The 19,644-nt window shown below is 35.5% G+C and overlaps 1 protein-coding gene across 5 annotated transcripts; it reads right to left on the reverse strand.

Moving 5' to 3' along the window:
• Nucleotides 1–101: 101 nt before the first annotated feature.
• LOC146942785 (ephrin type-B receptor) lies at nt 102–14,798 on the reverse strand. 5 transcript variants are annotated; one of them, XM_085756869.1, is made up of 23 exons: nt 13,741–14,798; nt 12,911–13,026; nt 11,688–11,896; nt 10,767–10,886; nt 10,444–10,572; nt 10,240–10,365; nt 9,563–9,618; nt 9,374–9,473; nt 9,163–9,280; nt 8,854–9,066; nt 8,420–8,756; nt 7,792–7,885; nt 6,419–6,527; nt 5,409–5,680; nt 5,137–5,264; nt 4,771–5,005; nt 3,853–4,041; nt 3,448–3,728; nt 3,068–3,275; nt 2,719–2,961; nt 2,485–2,573; nt 2,249–2,398; nt 102–376 (listed from the first exon to the last, which is right to left on the reverse strand). In XM_085756869.1, exons 1-22 carry the CDS (start codon nt 14,571–14,573, stop codon nt 2,251–2,253), a joined length of 4,353 nt encoding a protein of 1,450 aa, XP_085612995.1. In that variant the 5' UTR covers nt 14,574–14,798; the 3' UTR covers nt 102–376; nt 2,249–2,250. The 5 variants fall into 5 exon arrangements, with proteins under 5 accessions (XP_085612995.1, XP_085612993.1, XP_085612994.1 ...); XM_085756867.1 differs by lacking the exon at nt 102–376 and adding an exon at nt 1,106–1,392; XM_085756868.1 differs by lacking the exon at nt 102–376 and adding an exon at nt 1,106–1,593.
• Between the last annotated feature and the right edge of the window lie 4,846 nt (nt 14,799–19,644).

Here is a 19,644-nt window from a genome sequence, read left to right on the forward strand (position 1 = left end):
TTTTCCTTTTACTTTTTGATACAAACATGTGAAATTATAGAAAAAGAGATTAAATAGAATAGAGAGAAGGGTTGTAATAAGAAAAAAAGGGCAAAACGAAATCTCAAAATTAAAGCTATTACCATTTCTGCTTCACAATACTAGATCAAACACCACACTTGGAAAATGGAATCCAACTCAAACAATTTAGGAATTGGTTTTTGAAAACACACCCAACTCTATATGTCATATTCTTATAAAATATACTTATATCCAAGACATCAACAACAACGTGAGCTTGCAACGTAGAGAATAGACAGAGAAAGCCACCATCATAGCACACAACAAACAACGGAAATGGCTGCAGCCGCTGGCGCACTGAAAGGGTAGATCATAGCTAACAAAACAGACGATAGAGCTCAAGACAAAGATGATTGTGACAGATACGACCATAAGCTCTAATAATAGCTTAATTCATATTAGTTTTAACTCATTGAACCCAAGAGCTTAGTTAAATTAAAAGAGACTTATGTCATTTCATAATAATTCTCTTCGATGAAACTATCTTTAATATCCATAACATGTGATTCCTTCTTTTTATTTTTATAATACAAACTGCAACGGAAATTTGTTTTGTTACCACTTGCAATTAAGACTTCAGTAATTTTAAATTATTATTCACGTCCGCGTGATAAATAATTCAGATTAATAATATGAAATTGAAAGAGTTATGGGAAATTTGTGACTTGTTTAAGCATTAAGTTTCATATTATATAACCTTTTGAAAAATAGCTTCCGGAAATATAATATTTAAAGGGTATAACATGATTGATATTCGAATATATACAAAACATTTTGATATATGGAATGATAATTCTTGAGTGAAAAATTAAAGGTGATTATAGCAAAACCCAAGTATAGCGTACACGAAATCCAGTATTCCGCCATAAACAAATACAGAGTATTTAAAAATGCTTACTAAAACAAACAGGTCATGAAATATATAAGTCTACCTATCTAGTATGTGGCTTTAAGAGAGAGAAAAAATCGGTAATTCAAAAATAAAATCACAGCCTTTTACACAAAAAAAAAAAACCATTCTTAAGAAAATAAAAATGTCTACTTAGCAGACAAGACCTCAAGGTCATGTACTAAATAAGTTATAAGTTGTTACATAATCGTTAGTTAAAAAATAACATCATAACTTCTTTTTTAAGTAATTGTGTAAAAGTTATGACGTTATTTTTCTAATTATTTATACATTATAGGCATGCATTACAGCAGCTTTGCATGAATTTATTATAACCTATAACATAAATAATATATGCCGATTCATCAAAAATAAAAGATACACATTAACAATACAGAGCAGAAGCCTGGATTCTAGAAGGGTATAAAGATTCACTCACTCAGCTATAGTTGTGTCGTCAAGCATCACATGCAACAAAATACGGATATCAGTAGGCAATGCCAAAAAACTAATCAATTCTTAACAAAGCTACAGTCATGTCGGTTTCAGACTCTTGGCTGCTTAGCGTTGAGAATTATATTTGTAGGTTTCTCAGAGGAACGAGTTTTTGTCCTCACTCAAATCGTTAGTTTTGTGACAAAAACCTAAAACAAAAATATCCAGACTTCTGATGGAATTATTGAATTTAACAAAGTTTACTGCAATAACTTAATTTGACTGCCCAGATAAAAGCTGAGAGAACAAGAACGAAGCTAACTTATATCAGCCCTGCATTTTTTTATCATTAAAAGATTATTCTGATAGAGATACGAAAGCATAAACTGCCCTACATTTTTTTCATTTCAAGGTTGTTTTAATGCGGTATGAAAACATAAATTACAAAAACGTACTTCAGATCAAATTATAAACCTGCACCTAAATTCTCACTATTCTGGTTTTACTGAAATTGAAAGCATTTCTCAATTGAACAAAGTGAAAAGTAGGCATGAGTTACTAGACCATAACATAGTCTGAAGAATACTTAATTGCTTGATATTTACACATTAGAGAATTCAAGGTGAAAATGATTTCATTTTAAAATAACTATTGAACTTTAGGTGTTACATTAACGAATACCTCTACAACATCTACTTTGGGTTTATGTAATTCTATTTCTCCCCCCCCTAAAGTTTTCCCATCATCTCTATGTCAACCTTTGACCTATTCTAGACATACGCAAATCAAACATGTGATGGATCAATAAGAGAAAATCAGGGGGGGGGGGGGGAAGTTAATGTTGAATATATGATGTGAACATACCATCATGACTGCCAGAACAGCTCAAAATCATTACTATACAAGGAACGGTCTTGAATTTCCAGATTGGCAACATGCCAATTGATGAGTTGAGACTGGAATATTTTACACAAAACCAGTCCAGCTGGAAAAATCCACCATTCATTTTCATCCCTGCACCCCCAACCAGTTAAAAAATAAACAACTAGGCAGATATTCCCAAATAAATGTTATCTTACTGAAGCTAGGAATACACTTACATGATATTCCAAGGCTGGATGCTTGGGTGTCTTTTGCTGGAAGAGGATTGAGAGTTGTAATGAATATATCCACATAGAAATGCAACCACCTGGTGATAGAAAAAGTAACACAAAATCCCCAATTAAAACAAATAAACCCAATCATTGTATTTCACCCTAATAAATGGAAAAATCCAAATGTGACAAAAAGGGGGAAAATAATACTACTCAGCTGAAATTTGATAGAAAACTCACAACATTTATAAAGGACGTAAGGTTCCACAGAGCATAAAGACGTGCAAGGCCTGCAGAACGCCTGGGTCCATGACTAAATAGAGCATTGATTCCAACAGGAAATGGGAGAAGAATGCCAAAAGGTAATATAAACAATACAAGAAATACATCCACCAAAGAAATTGAGTACAACTGGAGCAGGGTAAGTAATACTAAACTAAAATCTCCTAGAAGCAACATTGAGATTACTAAACCAACAAGATCCTGCAGTCACCACAATAAAGGAAAAGGAGGAAGTCAGTTCTCAAATAATACAAGCACCACTGCACCAGTACAGGCTAAGTCTGCAAAAGTTATCATTACAAGATACCTGATGCCCAACAGGCTTTGTATTCTGAAGTATAAAAGAGAGAAGATAAAAAATATCTCTCTTCTCGTCAAGCATCTGCAAATTGTTTACATCTAAAGCAACTCCATGCATCTTTCTCCTCATACAATTCTCCTCTGTTCTTCCATGAGGGCTTAAGCGAGCTCCACTTGCAATCCCCAAGGGATGTTCCTTTTTAACAGTCTGAACCCTGGAAACCAAAAATTATATTAAACCAGAACCGAAAATATCATCACACACAGAAAGCCATATCACATATCTCTATAAATTATTTATCAGCACATCATGTTTACTGTTACTCATTAATTAAGATTGTAGTAAAAGAATTTGGTGGCATGTCATGAGTATAAGGGATTAATTACCGCGATATTTCCTCATTTCTTAACGCTCCATCAATACTTCCTCTATAACCTCCTCCTTCAAGAGCATAAACCACGAGCCCGTAGTGGCCATAGCCAATACTTGTAGCTTCAAACCAGGCAAGATCAACCCGTACACCATGGACGCTCAATGCAGGATTGGCATGAGTCTCGAGCCATCTGATGACAGGCCGCAGCGTTACTCTTAGTCGTCCACGGCGCACTAAACGCAATTGTGCATTCAGCCCAGCAACCAATCGATACCATGTTGTAGGCTGAACTGACTGCGACAAAGATTAAACAAATATGCATGTAAATTAAGTTCCCCGACAGTGGAATAAAAAGTAACAAGTTTTAACGTATCTTAGTGTGTCTGCACATAAAATTGTGTTTCAAAAATTAACAAACCTGACTCATGAGGCTGGTAAGGATATTATCATTGTGAAGGGTAAATGGAGCCATATAACTTCCATCACCACCAAAAAGCAATGTCATTGGGAACCTTTCATGTAATCGAGGAGGCAAGTCTGATCTCTTTTCATCCCCACCAAGAAAAAAGTCCACATATGCAAGCATCAAGTCGGAAGTTGCATTTACCTACATAAGTTTATGAGTCAATTTACATTCTACACAGAATTAAAACCTGAATCTACTGACTTCAATTGAAATAAAAAATTGCAAAGTTATCTCGAGAAAATTTCATTCCTAATGAAAAACTCTTAAATTCAAAAATATAACAAGAATGTGAAGACTGTATATAATTATGATAGATAACGTAAGGAAAAAAGAATGATGAAATTTTAATATAATACCGGCTACCAGAATGCCCTAAAAGATTCTGGCTGTCTAACTTAACGAAGTGATATCATTTGATAGAAAACAGTGATGCAATAAAATAGATGGCATCTGTAAGACAGACAGTCATTGTTTTAACAATACCACAACTCTGCATGACATTGATACAATGTTGTCTATGGCGGGCCATGGCGGAAAGCAAAAAATCCAACATACGGCCGTCATATTAGATGTCTGGCGCTATGGCGCCACCATCCTTCACAAAATGCCATATTGGTTTTCCGAAAATCAGCCTCCAAAATCCGCCATAGCCGTTATATGATAACACTGACTGGTATTAAGCAAACTATTCACTAAACATGAATCCAGCGACCCACCATTTAATAAACTCACTGTTTATATTTGACCATTTGTGTGCAATATAGATTCAGATCAATAGATGCATCTAAACCAACAGAGTTTTAAAAAACTCGATTCCATTTCAAATGTTTCATTGTCCATAGGCTAAACATGCATGTCAACAAGTCAAACCTTAATCCCTTCATAAAGAGCTCGTGAACGGCAAGAACGAAGGCAAGCATGATCATACTCTGATCGAACAAACTCACGCAATCGTTGCAACTTCAATTTCCTTCGCCAGTGTTGCCATGAACATGCAAGTGGATATCCAATAAAGGAAAGAACGCTATATATTGCTCCCTCCCACCATTGATAAGCTGCTATAGCATTAATCTCATCCACAAATGTATTGAATGCACTTTCATAACTGCCACATCAAAGTTTAAAAGATTTCCATCTCAATATCATGCCCAAATAAGTTAACCAAATACAAAATTTCAACAGCCAGAAATTTCAACTAAGGAATCTGCAAGGATCAAACAAAAGAAATTTACTTACACAATGTCATGTATTTGTTCAGAAGGTGTATGTGGCAGCTGCCAGGGTTCGCTGAAAGTATTAGGTCCAATAAAGTACATTCTATGAACATGACTCTGCGACTCCTCGACTCTGTTTGTCTCTAAGACCTGGCCATTGCACAACAAACATGGTCATGCCATTAACAAATATTCACAAAAGAAAACAAAATATCTACTGGTTCGGGGTATGATCATCATAATTAACAAATCAAAACAAGGATACCAAAAAGGAACCAACAGTTGGAGAAAAACCTCATTTAGCGACTCCAGGAAAGGGAAGGAATGATCTATTTGAGACCCATGTTGGGTGGGTGCTGGGCCTGGTAATTCATCAACACCAACAAATTTCATCCTTGCAACACTAAGCACCAAAGCTAACAGGATCAAGAGACCCGTAAGTAAAAGACCAAACAACCAAGGTCCACCAAATGTATAAATTAACTCTTCAAGAGCTGTATAACAGTCTGGCATGTGATATCGGTCTGAAATGCATTGGTAAGGGCAAGGGATTTCAGTAATGCCACCTGCACAAAAGGACATGATTGCAATTTATGCATTGATATACTAGAGATACTATAATCCGGATCAGAATTACACAACTACCCATCTTCACTCAAAAATAAATACATAAGCAATTAAAATGCAAATCCATAATCAAAAAATATACTCCCTACGTCCCAAATTAAGTGAGTCGTTTGCTCATTTCACACTTACTAAGAAAAATGTTTAAGTCAAGGAGAGAGAAAAATGGTTTTAAGTTCTCTTGTCAAGTATTGGTGCATTTACCATTATCATAAATTCAAAGTGGAATACTCTCTCCGGTCACATTTATAAACAAAAACAACTTTGTAGATTCATAGAATAACTAACGTATCTGACCTATAGACCAGATACATTAGGTATTCAATGAACATGAAAATTTATTTTATGCTTATGGATGTGATCGGAGGAAGTATATTGAATTGGGAGTGATGAAAGTAGTATTAATTAGAGTTATAATTGGTAAAACGTAAATAATATTGCATTGAAAAGTGAACCCTTCAACTTTCAAAAGGGTCAATTATTTTGGGACAATATTTTTTTACCAAACGGTCACTTATTATGGGACGGAGGGAGTACAAGAATTATGGTTCAACCCTTCAGCTTTCACAATATTTTTTTATAAGCTTCAGCTTTCACACAATATAACTTTTAAATTGCATGACGTCAAAGTCTCTGGCATGCCAGCTAAATTAATCATCCATTAATTTGTAAAAATCTACCTCGGACTGAAATATAAACAGCACGACGAGGAAGCTCATGAACAGGACAAACTTGACAAAGTGATCTATCAGATCCTGTAACATTCTTGTAAGTGCCTGGTGGACATTCCTGGAGGCATGCGAAAATACAGTCTGAGTGAAAGAAAAAAAAAAGAGCAGAAGCATCTAGTCACCAAAAAATGAAAACCGTAAAGTAGACAGTGAGCACAGGGTAAAGCAAGCTCCTATTAGTTTTAGTAGGCTTTCTTTTGCCCAGTCAAAAGCAGGGGTAACCTAACCCACGGCACTAAGGAAGAAGGGATGCCGATAGTGTAGCTCACCAGTATCAAGGTAGGCGTAGCCTTACTTACCAATGTGAGTTTAAAGTGGTTGCATCAGAATAGGCTATGACACACAACATAAATAAATAAATAAACCCTGTTTATCTTCTAAACACTTGTTACCAATACTATGCAAATGACAAAAGCATCAAATCACAGTAATGCTCAATGAAGTTACAAAATTAAAGCAAAACAGTCATTCAAGAAATATCTTTGTTTGCTAAGTGTAAAGTAGGTGTGACAAAAGGTCTAGGATAAGACAGATTGATGACTGGGAGTTAAGCGTGTGATTATAGAAATTTGGCTCTTGTTTTCAAGCATCCGTCCCCATCCTGTCTTTCTCAACCCAAGGATCTGCAGTCTACTTTTTTCTTAGTCAACTTCTGTCAAATCCACAACCCTCAACTTCAGTCACTACTAGCATGTTTGTTACCAGTTCCTAGGCATGTATTTGGTTTATAATCAGTTAGTCACACACATAAGGAACCTTCTGCCACAACGTCTTCACTTATTTCCAATCCTGATGATATGCAGACATTTTTTTCTGTACAGCTTTAACTAGTCGTATAGTTTTAATCAGGTATATACCAATACATTGCTCGGATGATGACAACTGGGAATGCTATACTATTATCTGTTAGAAACAGGGTGCAGTCAACAGAAAAAGAATGGATAATGTACTCTAGGAGGAAGTGCAGACGATGAAGAGAGGAGTTATTAGGAATAGGGTTAATTGTTTAAATAGACAATTATAGAATTTAGTGGGCAGTTATGGGATACAGTAAGAAGAGAGAGTAATGAATATTTAAGGTAAGGAAAGAACCCAGAAAGAGTAGGTTGTTCATTCGCAAATAAACAAGTGGTCGTTACTTGTATGGGAGCTATCCCTTCAGAAGGTATTTATATACATTGTGCAATCCCTAATTCTATATGCATGGTACTGTCCCCAAAGGTCACATTCACAAAAGAACTCGTAAATAGAAAACTAGCTAGAGTGTAAATTAAACATGGAATTATAACATAATTGGGGAATTGGAAATTATATTTATATACCTCACAAAATGTACCATAGAGCCCTTTGGGACAAGCTTTCCCAGATATGGTTCCATTTGCTCCAGAGCCACCGAGGCCTTTACCCTTTCCTCCCCTACAATAATCAGATAAAATATAGAAGTTCAGAAATTACGAATATACATGTATGAAAAACAAGTGTAAAACTTCAAATGAAATGCCAAGGGTTGAAATAGAAAACTTCAAGGAAACAAATATAGGATGAAATTTACGTAAAAAAGAGGAGATTTACTTTAGTCACAGGAGTTCGAGGCTGCAATCACCCAGTCGGGTTGAATATATCACCCTCTAGAAGGATGCCTATCTAAGATGTTACCTTGTGGTGAGAAAAGTAATGAAAATCTATTACTTTGGAGGTACACGGAAAGAGGATAAATACAAAGCAAAAGACAAAAGAAAACTAACGTCAATGGCAACCACAACTGTTAACAACTTAACATTAAAATATAGCAAATATAACAAAGGTTGGGGGCCGTTTATTTTTCAAATAAGAAGGCAGCTACACTGGTGGGGAAGAAAAGAAACAAAAAAACGTACTACAAGATGATATTAAGCATACTAAGCTTAAAATAAATCTTGTAACTGCAACAAAAGATTATTGTAGCCATACCCAGACTGAATGTCTCCTTTCACAGTAGCAATGGGCTGATAAACATCTCCAGTGGGAATGCCAGACCAATGAAAATGAATTCTTCCGCCACCTCCACCACCGCCTCCACTAATACCGCTATATCCCCCAATGCTAGAAAGAATAGCTGATTCATCAATGGCAAGGCTATGGAGAAACAATAGAATAGTGCCACCAGATCCACCTCCAGGGCCTCCAGTAAAATTATCAAAAATTGCAAATTTCTCCATTCTGATTGCTGGATCAAAATTCTCTCCATCAGCAATTACAGAACCTTTGATTGACAAACTTGACAAAGGGTGTTCTAATGATCCAATTACTGATGTGAGACAAGAGAGAAATTGAAGGGGAAAAAAACAGTAATTAATATCTGTTCTTAAAAAATAATGTGTTAGCTGAACCAAACATAAGCTTACCTATGATACCACCCCCAGCTGTGGTACCGGTTGAGCTTCCATTTCCACTTCCACTACCAAGTTCACAGGGCAGGTCTGGAGTCCCATATGAAATGCCACCCTCGACACAATAGTCATCGGAGGAACATGCTTTTCCACCTTTACCACCATGCCCACCACCACTGCAAATACCATTGGTTAGAATATTTCCACGACCCATACCACCAGTACAACCTGCAAGATTATTATTATTTTTAAACAAAATCAGTGTCGGAAATGTATATTTGAGTAAAAAGTGACGACAACCTCTTTGACAACAAGGAAACATACCCATTCCAGAGGCAGATATTGTTCCAGAAGATTCAATACTTATTGTCCTTGCCCTATGAAAATGAACAACAGAACCTTTTATAAGGCCTTCAACAAGGACATCCTCAACACGGCAGATCTAGAAAAGCAACATACAGAATTCTCAAGTTTGAACAATATATATACACAAGAATAACCAAAAAATTTAAACCATCCAAACTTGAACGAGTACCTGAAGTGTAAAAGACAAGGATGAGTTCACATTGCAATCTTCTGGAGGGTGAAGTAATTCATATGGGCAATCTTTGTTGTCACAGTAAAGTTTCGGAGTACTGTCAACATTAAGAGTATAGAAATTCAGCAGAAATAGAAACTATGATGAGAGGCCAACAAATAATGATTTGACAGCAACCAGACATACACATCATCAGTTGTTGCATTCTCCAATGGACCACGCAAGACAGATCCAGGCCCAACCTATAAGAAAATGCCAAAAAGCAAACTCAGTTTGTTGAGGTAAGAACAAATAAAGCTCAATCTGAACACAAGAACATACAATATTATCACAATGGCTAAGAGAAAATTGAGGAGAATCAAACCAAAATTCATGAGAACCAAAAACTTCAGGAAGGGTATCATTGAACCACCAAAAAAAGACAAGCAATAAAAACAGTCCATTGTAACGCAGAGTATGGACTATGAAGAAAGATGAGTAAGCACCAAGATTTTAACATGATGCCAATAGAGTCAAAATTCATTATGATTTTTTTCTGACAGTGTCTTTTTTCATCAGTCTTCAAGCCCAGCAACAAAATAGTAATTTATATGGATTATTTATATATATCTTCTGGAAGGCATGGCAGGTGGGGGGGTGGATATTCATTTTTTCTGAGATAGAAAAAAGGCAAATAGTGTACCATAAACTTTAAATTTATAGACAAAAGCTGTCCAGCTAACCGGTAAAATGTAAAAGAATAAGAAACATATCACAAATCTATATAAATAGATTGGTGAAAAGAATGTTTGCTGAATGAAAGGAAATAAGATCCCTTAATTCATTATAAGATAAATCAGGCAGGAAATCAAGCGTTGTCTCACATGAATACTATAAAATAGGGATAAAACCAAACGCTGTGCTTCAATCCAATCTCCTGGGCCTGATAAATTAAGTAAACCTTGTCCATGAACTCCAAGGTTTGCATTAGAGTGTATCACAGAAGACCCCTGTTAACAAAACATCATGTGTCAAATATACTGCTAACAAATGGAATAATGATGCACAGAGAATGAGTTGTTGCATACCCTGAGAACAATCAAATTGCTAGCCTCAAGCAAAGAAGTTGCCACTGATATATCTTCCCCGCCATCTATGAGCATTTTTGAGTTCCACATCAAGAACATTTTTACAGTCATGCGTAGCGCTCCATACACCTTTGTCATGCAAATTAAGTATAAGGCTAACGTGACATTGGACCATGAAAAAAGTCGTATAAGAAAACAGTGAACCCTATGTTTGAAAACGGTTCCAAATCACAATTTAAAGATGCAGTTGATAGCGGAACTAGAGCTTCAAAACCTATCAAGAAACAAGATCTATTAAACAAAAGCTCAAAGATTCCAGCTACCTTCATCACAGAATCACTCATCAACAGCTCTTCAGCCAATAACTCAAACTCTGAAGTAGCATAGTGTGGCAGCCCAAAGCTCAAAACCCCACCCTGCAAGATACTTATCTGTCCTTGCACCTATATAATGAACGGGAATGGGAAAGAAATAGTTTAACGGATGCCCTCAAATGCAAAAAAAATATATAGAAATTCAATACCTTGCACCAATATAATGAACAAGAATGGGAAAGAAATAGTTTAACGGATGCCCTCAAATGCAACAAAAAAAAAAATATATAGAAATTCAATACCGATGAAAAATAAAGACACAACATGCATCAAAATATGAAGGGGAGAAGGAAGTTTACCATTTTATGAAAGCGTTTGTAAGAAAGGGCAGGAAATACAGGAGGGGAAAAATCTCTTATCAAATCTTTAACAATTTTCTCAGTGCCAGTATAAAAATCCAAACTTTACTGTGGAATTGCTTTGGCATATGGCTACTTTGAGAGAGCAAATTTGGCAAGAACAATAATGACAATATAAAATATTAAACCTACGTATCACTCAGAATATTAAATGAAAGAGGAATGACAATGATTTAGGAGACATAACTGGGTGAAACAACATTGAATTCCCTTTTTCAAAACTTCCACCTCAATCAGATAATTCAATTGCCTCGATACTTGTTTTTCATCGGTAAATGTTTATGGGAGGAGGTAATCATATATGTTCATGTACTCGATACTCACTCATATTTAGAGTTCACAAAAGAATTTCAAAATTGATATAAAAGCATGTGAAAAAAGACAAGCAAAAGCAAAGAATAAATAAGAAGGCTGTTGGAAAATAAGTAAGAGAAAGAAAGGGGTTGACTAACAGAAAATCAGCAATGGGATTGGGATAATCCAATAATTTATAAATTTGCATTTTGCAAACCTGAACACGACTCCATAACAATGGAACTGTGGCCCTAGCCTTGTTGCGCACGTAAACATTAGTCCAAAGGGGTTGATAAGGAAAATCCAAGAGAAGTGTTTCTGTATCAGTTGTCATGTTAAAGTTGTCAACTATAAGGCTTCGAGGAACTGCATCATAAAGAGTCCCAGCAGCACCTGCATTTTCAGGACAGGCAAGGCTACTACCACCTGAAATAAACATTAACTGTGCAGTCAACGTAACAGATGATGAATTTGAAATCAAGACATAGCAAAAAACAACAATAAAGTTGTATCATAATTTCAAAATCATCCAAGGAGAGGCCAAAGGGATAGCAAAACATCGCAAAACACAACAATAAAATAATATCAGAATTTCAAAGTCATCCGATGAGAGACCAAAGGGATGGACTCATCTATTGTCTGCCTACAAGAGTTGTCCAAAAAGTATGATGCTGGATGATATATCCAACGCCTAGTTAATTCTAGAGTTATTCAATTGCAATCAAGTGGGGAAAAGTGGAATTTCCTCAACAAATGATTATTTACTATATTATTCTAGGCAAAATTACACAATTAGTCCCTTAACTTAATTTTAGGTAACACTTTCATCCTTTATCTTTTTTTTGTAACGATTTAGTCCTTTATGTTATAAAATAACAACATAGTTATCCTTTTTTATGAAAAAAATAATCAAAAACTCCAAAAAAAATTCATCAAACTCATAGACAAACGCAAATCTTCATCATACAAGCCTAGAAAATTCATTTTATAACAGAAAGGAGTAAATCGTTACAAAAAAAAGATAAAGGACGAAAGTGTTACCTAAAATTAAGTTCAGGGACCAATTGTGTAATTTTGCCATTATTCTACTAGAATACTGCGGTTGACTAATTAGAACTAATACAATTCTCTGTGAATTCAAATTGAATAACCACTTAGCATCTATGAGCTTACTTAGTTTGCAAATATAAAGATCCCCCAATACAGACACGGGGGTATAGAGAAGCGCCATGTCACCTCATATATTAGAAGATTAGCAAATATGAGCACTTAACTAGCAGGAAAGGTCTTCTGCAAAGTATGTTTAAATACAGCTAACTAGTGCAAAAACATCAAAACTCACCATGCACGTAAATTTTGGGCTCATCATAACTAGCACGAAAGGTCTTCTGCAAAGTATGTTTAAATACAGCTAACTAGTGCAAAAACATCAAAACTCACCATGCACGTAAATTTTGGGCTCATCATGCCTACTGAAAACATCAACTGAAACTCTGCCGCCGCCTCCACCAGCAAAACCATTACCTCCACAAGCACTTATCATCCCACTACCAGTCCTGCTCTTTAAAAGAAAAAACAGATAAGTGACGAATCATAAAGTCTACATTCATAAAAACATTACGCTTTAATTGCAACAAGCACAATAATCTTTTAAAACATTCCATTATTGTCTAAATAAATCTAGGCATATAGTTAAATATAGAGAGAGAAGAAGTCCTTAGAAATGAATAATTCATAAACTATGACCCCTTCCCGGACCCTGGGTATACGGGAGCTTTAGTGCACCGGGCTGCCCTTTTTTATGGTTTTAGGCCTCAGTAACATTTTCTTACATAATACTAATAGTCAGGTATTTAAATAAATATACTATGGCTAATTTTGTTGAAACAATGATAACGATTAACTGATGCCATGCATAGACAACCACGTGGACCATGGCAGTGAGCAAAACCGAAATTAAAAAGCATATATGGAATATGGAACGCATTGATCATGTGTCTTAACTTCAAAATCAAAAAGAGAAAAACCAAAATTAAAATCGTGATTAAAATTAGAAATAACCTTCTATGGAATATGAAATGCAAATAAGCGAAAAAGTTGGAAGTAATGAAAAAACAGATAACACGGCGAGGATGAATATCGAAACTGCAAACAAGACATAGTCTATCAAGAGTAACTACTAAAATAGAAAAATTACTCACTAATTCAGACTAATCAATTCAATACCATGCTTATTATAAACAAATAAAACCCAAAATAATAACTATTACATTCTATAACCCTTGATGTAGATGCTGCCTCCAGAGCCGCCGCCACCTTTGGTCCCTCCATCACCCCCCTCAGCCAAAAGAGATGCGTTCATCTCAAGAACTTTATGAACAACAATCCTCACAATGCCTCCACCCAACCCACCATAATCACTCTCCTTACTTGTCGATGCGCCAGCGCTCCCAAAACTCTCCGGTCGCTGCAAAGTAGCCCACGAATACGCATCTCCGCCCCAAACATCCTCCGGTAGCTTTGTTGTATCCTCGAGACAACTAGCACCCCTCCCTCCATGCCCTCCACCACCCCCATCAACCCCTTGAGGAGTCCCACTCGTCTGTGGCGGTGGAGAACCTGCCATGGCCGTCGTGTTCACCACCGAAAAATTCCCAAAAACAGCATTATCAGCTTCCAACTCAAAAGCTCCGGTGAGAATCGACGAGCTGTTACCTAAACTAAAATTACCAGTAACATTAACGGTTATCATGCATCCATGAATTTCGCAATGAAACCTCACACCAGGTAGGATGTTAAAATTCCCCTTCCCTGCTATATACACGTCGCGAGTGAGGTTCGCATCGTTCGCTATCTGGCACGTCGTGTCCAGAGTACCAACGCCACCTAGATCGTCCACGCATGATACCGACGGTGGATGCGGTGGTGGAGGTGGTGGTGCTGGCGGTGAGTAATCCTGATGAAAAAGGTTCCAATCCAAATCAGTTACAGAAAATTCTTCATGCTCCTCCAATTCATCACAAACACAGTCTCTCGCGAAGAGAACAACGGCGATTGCGAAGACAACGAAGAAACAGAGGCTCCGGAAACGAAATCGAGCCATTCAGCGGCGAAAATAGAAGTCATTACACTGAGGAAAGTGAGATTCGGATTTCAGTGAAATTTGATTCAGAAACCAATGCAATGAACCTTGAAATCACCATGAAGAAGCAAGAAGATGGAAAACCCTAATCTCTGTGATTGTACGGAAAATCAATCTCACTGAAAACCCTAGAAATTTTTCTCAGAGAAAACGCACGAGGTGAGAAAGATCGAATTGAATTAAGGTGAAGAACCACGATGTTGAAGAAATTGCTTTATTTAATTCTGATGCTAAAAAGAGAAAAAGGATTTTCTAGTATACGGTAAACTTCACGTGAGCTGGTTGATTTTTCTATTTCAATCCATCGTGATCTTAGTTTCTTTTACTTGGATGATTTTGATTGGGTGAACCATGGGAGTTATTGTGAACTTTGCCGTAGGGGAGTATTTTCTAGTAGTATTATCGAAGCTCACGCTGCTTGAAAGGAGCGTCAAAGACACGCAGTTGTAATTAAAGAAACTGATTAAATGTAATTAAATGTGAGAGTGAGTAAAGGACATGGTAGGTTATTTGTTGCGTGGACTTTACGCTCTGGTCGCGGTCAGCGTAAGGCGCGTGTCAGAAAAAGACAAGAAGCGTAGAATGAGGTATCGTCAGCTGAATTGACGAATGAGGTACATCCAACGGTGATGACTGTTGTTGTGTTTGATTTATGAGCGAAAGATTTGGAGGCGGTCTCAATGTGATGTGAGGAAGTGCTTTTCAGCATGTAAATTTTGTTTAGGAAAAAAACAAGTGTTAAATGCTCTTTTGGTCCCTTAACTAAAAAAAAAGATTGTTTTGGTATTTTATCTTTATCTCCGTTACCTGTTTTGGTCCCCTCCGTTAAATAAATTCAAAAAAACGTTAGGGTTTGTACCAACCCAGATTTTGGGACCAAAACGATACCAAATAAATACTTAAGGGACCAAAATAACATTTAAGTTTTTTTTTTATCATCTTCTTTTTCTTCATCTTCTTCCTTCATCATCTTCATCATCTTCATTAAATCTTCATCAAAAAACTGGTAAATAAAAACAGCCTATTTTTTCTTCTTAAATCACTACCCCATAACCATCATCTTCATCCTCTCATCACTACTATTAACAACAACACCTAATATCATCATACCCATAAATATTCTAACAACAACACATTACATTGAGTTCAAATTCTGCAGAAATCTTCATAAATCCAATTGTTTCATCAGCATCACCAAAACCATACCCACATATCATCAGAACCTCAAAGCTTTATCATTTACCACTTTCTTCACCCAAAGTCACAATTTTTTTTCATTTGGATCATAAAGATCTACTTTTTAAAAAAAAAAAAAGAAAAAAGAAGAAAAAAATGTTTGATTTGAAACCTAAAAAAAAAGAAGAAAAATATGTTTGATTTGGAACCAATTAAAATTTTGAGGTAATAGTTATTTGGATCCCGAATGTGTAATTAGAAAAATGCTAACTTATGTTTTTGGAGCATAAATTAAACACTAAATGTATAAAAAAAAAATCTTGAAAATTGTGCATTCAATGTCTTAAAAATTTCAAAAGTTATCTTTTCAATATAAAATTTATTTTTTAATTCTATTTTAAGCTCTTTAAATAATCTTTGAATAAGTTAAAATTTTGAAATGGTTATTGATTATGCACTAAGTTAATTAAAATAGTCTTTTGTATTAAAATATTTTGTTAATATTGTTATATTAGTCTCTCAATATTTGTATTTAGTGTCATATCAATTCATATAAATATTTATTTATCGTCGTATCAATCCCTATAAAAAGAGAGTCATTATCAACATTAAATGATTATTTTAAAGTCGTAAACTATTTTGTATTTCGATACATTGAAATATTATTGTAACTACTCGTTATACGTTCAGAAACCAAATTAACTATTACCCCTACAAAATTAAACGTGTGACGTGATTTTTAAATAAAAATATAATTAATTATCTATTTTGTTTTTAAAAGAAATCATATTTCGTTTGAAATATTACTCCCTCCGTCCCTTAATGTAACCTCCCTTTATTTTTTTCACATTTCTTAAGAAAAGTTGTCAGTGTAATTATTATGTCTGTTTTGTGTGTTAATATTACCATATTGTCCTTTGTTTGTATGTGTATTAAATTTGACTTTTTAAATTTCAAAATAAGTTAGTAGTATTAATTAGGGGTATGTTTAGGAAAATAATAATAAATGCATCTAGTAACTTGAAAAGGGGTTTAGATTTAGGGACAAAAATAAAGTCAAATGGATGGTTAGATATAGGGACGGAGGGAGTAGTTTGGATATACAAGTTTTTTTTTTATAGAGTTTGGATATACATGTTAGAGTGTTTGTAAGATATATGCAAACTAACTAAAGATAGTCACCCTAGCAGAACTAATGACACTATAATCTTAGACATTGATTTTTTTTTTTCATCGAGTTTATCCACAACAGTCTGTCTTCGAGTCCAATATATGGAAATCCATATCAAGTATATGCGAGTCTCTACTCAATTTAACGAGGTTAAGAGTCTTAGTCCTTCATTTGGATCAACCTCAAAAACAGGGTAGATCAAATTAGTTCTGGACTTTTGGTTATGACAAATCTCCTTTGTTATCTCTGATGCAAATTTCAATTTCAAAGTTGTCGAGAGCATCACATAATGTGAATCAACATTGCACCTATGCTGATCTCAAGATGGTTTAACCCATATCGAGTGTAATGTAGTAACGTAAGCCATTAGTATCCCACATCTTGCTTCTTGAGAGTTCTACCAAATTGTCAACATCTAATGTGCTTTTTCATACACTGCTTGAAAAAGTTTGTTGTCGTTTCATTGTTGTTCTTACGGTTCCAAATGCTCCATAGCATGACAGTAAGCGTGAGTTGTTGTTGAGTACCAATATTCCACAACACAACAACTAAGTTTTGTGTAATGTTTTATTTTTTTTGAAGAGGCAAGTTTTGTGCGATGTTGTTCGGGTTCAACACCTGCATGATGGCATTTCACACACCCATGCGCTGCTAGCATTGCATACTCTTGTTCCACATAAATAAAATCATGTAAGTTATCTTCATTATGATCACAAAAAGCGCATAATGATGGACATTGACTATGCAGTTGTGCCTGAGTAGTGAGACAACTGTGTCTAACTCTCCAAGTGAAATTCTTAACCTTTTAGTGGCATCTTGGCTCGTCGTATAATATTCTAGTTGCCCTTGATCCGCTTTTGAATTAAGCTGTCGATGTGCTCAATGATGCCTCTATAAGCATTGTGTACCGAATATCTACCACCTCTTCAAACTTACAGGTTTCAGTGTCACGTTGAACTGCGACAAAAAGCGGTGTCCAATAGATATGGTTTGTTGCGTGGGCAAAAAAGAACTTGTTAATAACCTTTTGTATTCCTGCTTTTCGTGGATTCTGCAATCATGTCTGAGACTTTGATGGACTCCATGGGCGGATGCATTGTTGGTGACTTTAGATAGTATGTCCACTTTGAAACCAATTATGATCCCAAATTGAGATACAGTCGCATGTCACCATAGTCCACTTGAAACCTCCCTGAACCGCCGACTTAACGCTCCAAATGCTCCTCCAAACGTAGTTTGGGTTGTTCTAATGCTTGAAGCAAAGTAACCACTGATAGGAAAATGTCTAGCTTTGAGTAATAAAGTGATTAAATAACCTGGACTCATGAATATTTTCCAAGCTTGTGTGACGAGCATTGCCATGTTAAAAGCTTCAAGGCTTTTAAAATACATGGTGCAAAATTATTTGTGTGTAGTAAGCCGCTCCCAGAAAAATCAATGAATACCTATATTATTCCTGTTAACATGGGCCTGCCAATAAGAATTAAGTATTTTTTCAATCTCATTAGTAAGAGTAACAGTAATGTGGAAAATACTCACAACATACGAAGGAACAGATTGAAGCTGAAATTTGAGAAGGATTTATCTACTTGTTTGCAAGACAACCCGACTACTTCAAAATTTATTTCACCCTAAATTATATCCTCTAGAATGAATCAGCCCTCCTCGCTCGACTGCTTCAACGTCACCCAACCTTCTATCGACTAGGAGGTTTCATCGCCTAAGAATTTAACTGCATGTTTACCGTGGTTGTCAAACATGGCAATTGTTTTTAGATGTAATCAAACATCTTCCTACGCTGTATCATCGATTTATCCTTGAGAGATGAGATAATGTGATAAAATTAAGCTTTAGTCTTTTTTGCGGTTGAAAGCGAAATATGCTACCTTCGTTTTCAACTACTATTTTTTATGGCTAAATCCCCTTACGTGTTTGGAAGCATTTTTTAGCCTGTTTCATTGCCTATTTTTCATTATGTTTTTTCCATCTTTTTTTTTGAGAGAAGTGTTTTTTCCATCTTGTTTTGCGACTATGTAAACTTTCTCTAAGTACTTTCCAAACACTTCTTAGGTTGGAAATGACTTGTTGGTTTTGTTCATATATTTAATTTTGACATTTAAAAAAAATAATACTTTATCTTTTTACAGAATCAATAATTTTTTGAAATATATTAACAATAAAAAACATTTCTCATAGCATAAGATGTACGAGAGAGGAACACAATGGTCTTACGATTAAAATATAGTCGACCTGACAGAAGTAAAAAAATAAGGGTTATTAACAAATGTCCAAACACGAGAACAAGCTAAGCTACCAACAATGATAACCAAATGCTAGATTGATGTATTTTACCTTCAACCGCTAGTAGGAAAGAAGCTTAACTTTATCCGCTATATTATGAATAGAGTATTGCTGTTCACACATGTGTTTTTGCTGAGAAACACGAGTAAAATACTGCCGAGTGATTCAAAATCCGGCTACAGTTAACTGCCGAGGAATTCCTCGGTAGTTAACTGCCGAGGTGTACTGAACATAAACAGAAGCAAAAACGCAACAGAAGTAGTTTCCCAGTTTCCTTCTTTTTCTTCAAACACATCCCAAATTCTCTCCAAATTACATTTTCACGAATTGCAAGTCAATCATCCCACATCATCACAAGTAAGTACCATTAATCATTGCAATGTT

This window comes from Medicago sativa, chromosome 3 (genome assembly GCF_051527215.1).
Source record: "Medicago sativa cultivar Bolivia chromosome 3, Bolivia_mono, whole genome shotgun sequence".
Classification (NCBI taxonomy): Eukaryota; Viridiplantae; Streptophyta; class Magnoliopsida; order Fabales; family Fabaceae; genus Medicago; species Medicago sativa.

What these genes read in the sequence shown, in the direction of transcription:
- LOC146942785 (XM_085756869.1), bottom strand. Translation starts at nt 14,573, where the DNA reads ATGGCTCGATTTCGTTTCCGGAGCCTCTGTTTCTTCGTTGTCTTCGCA. An exon ending in TGTTATGGAGTCGTGTTCAG is followed by an intron (nt 10,887 to 11,687) that starts GTTTGCAAAATG and finishes TTCATTATATAG; the next exon opens with GTGCAAGGACAGATAAGTAT. An exon ending in CTCTTTATGAAGGGATTAAG is followed by an intron (nt 4,042 to 4,770) that starts GTTTGACTTGTT and finishes AAACTTATGTAG; the next exon opens with GTAAATGCAACTTCCGACTT.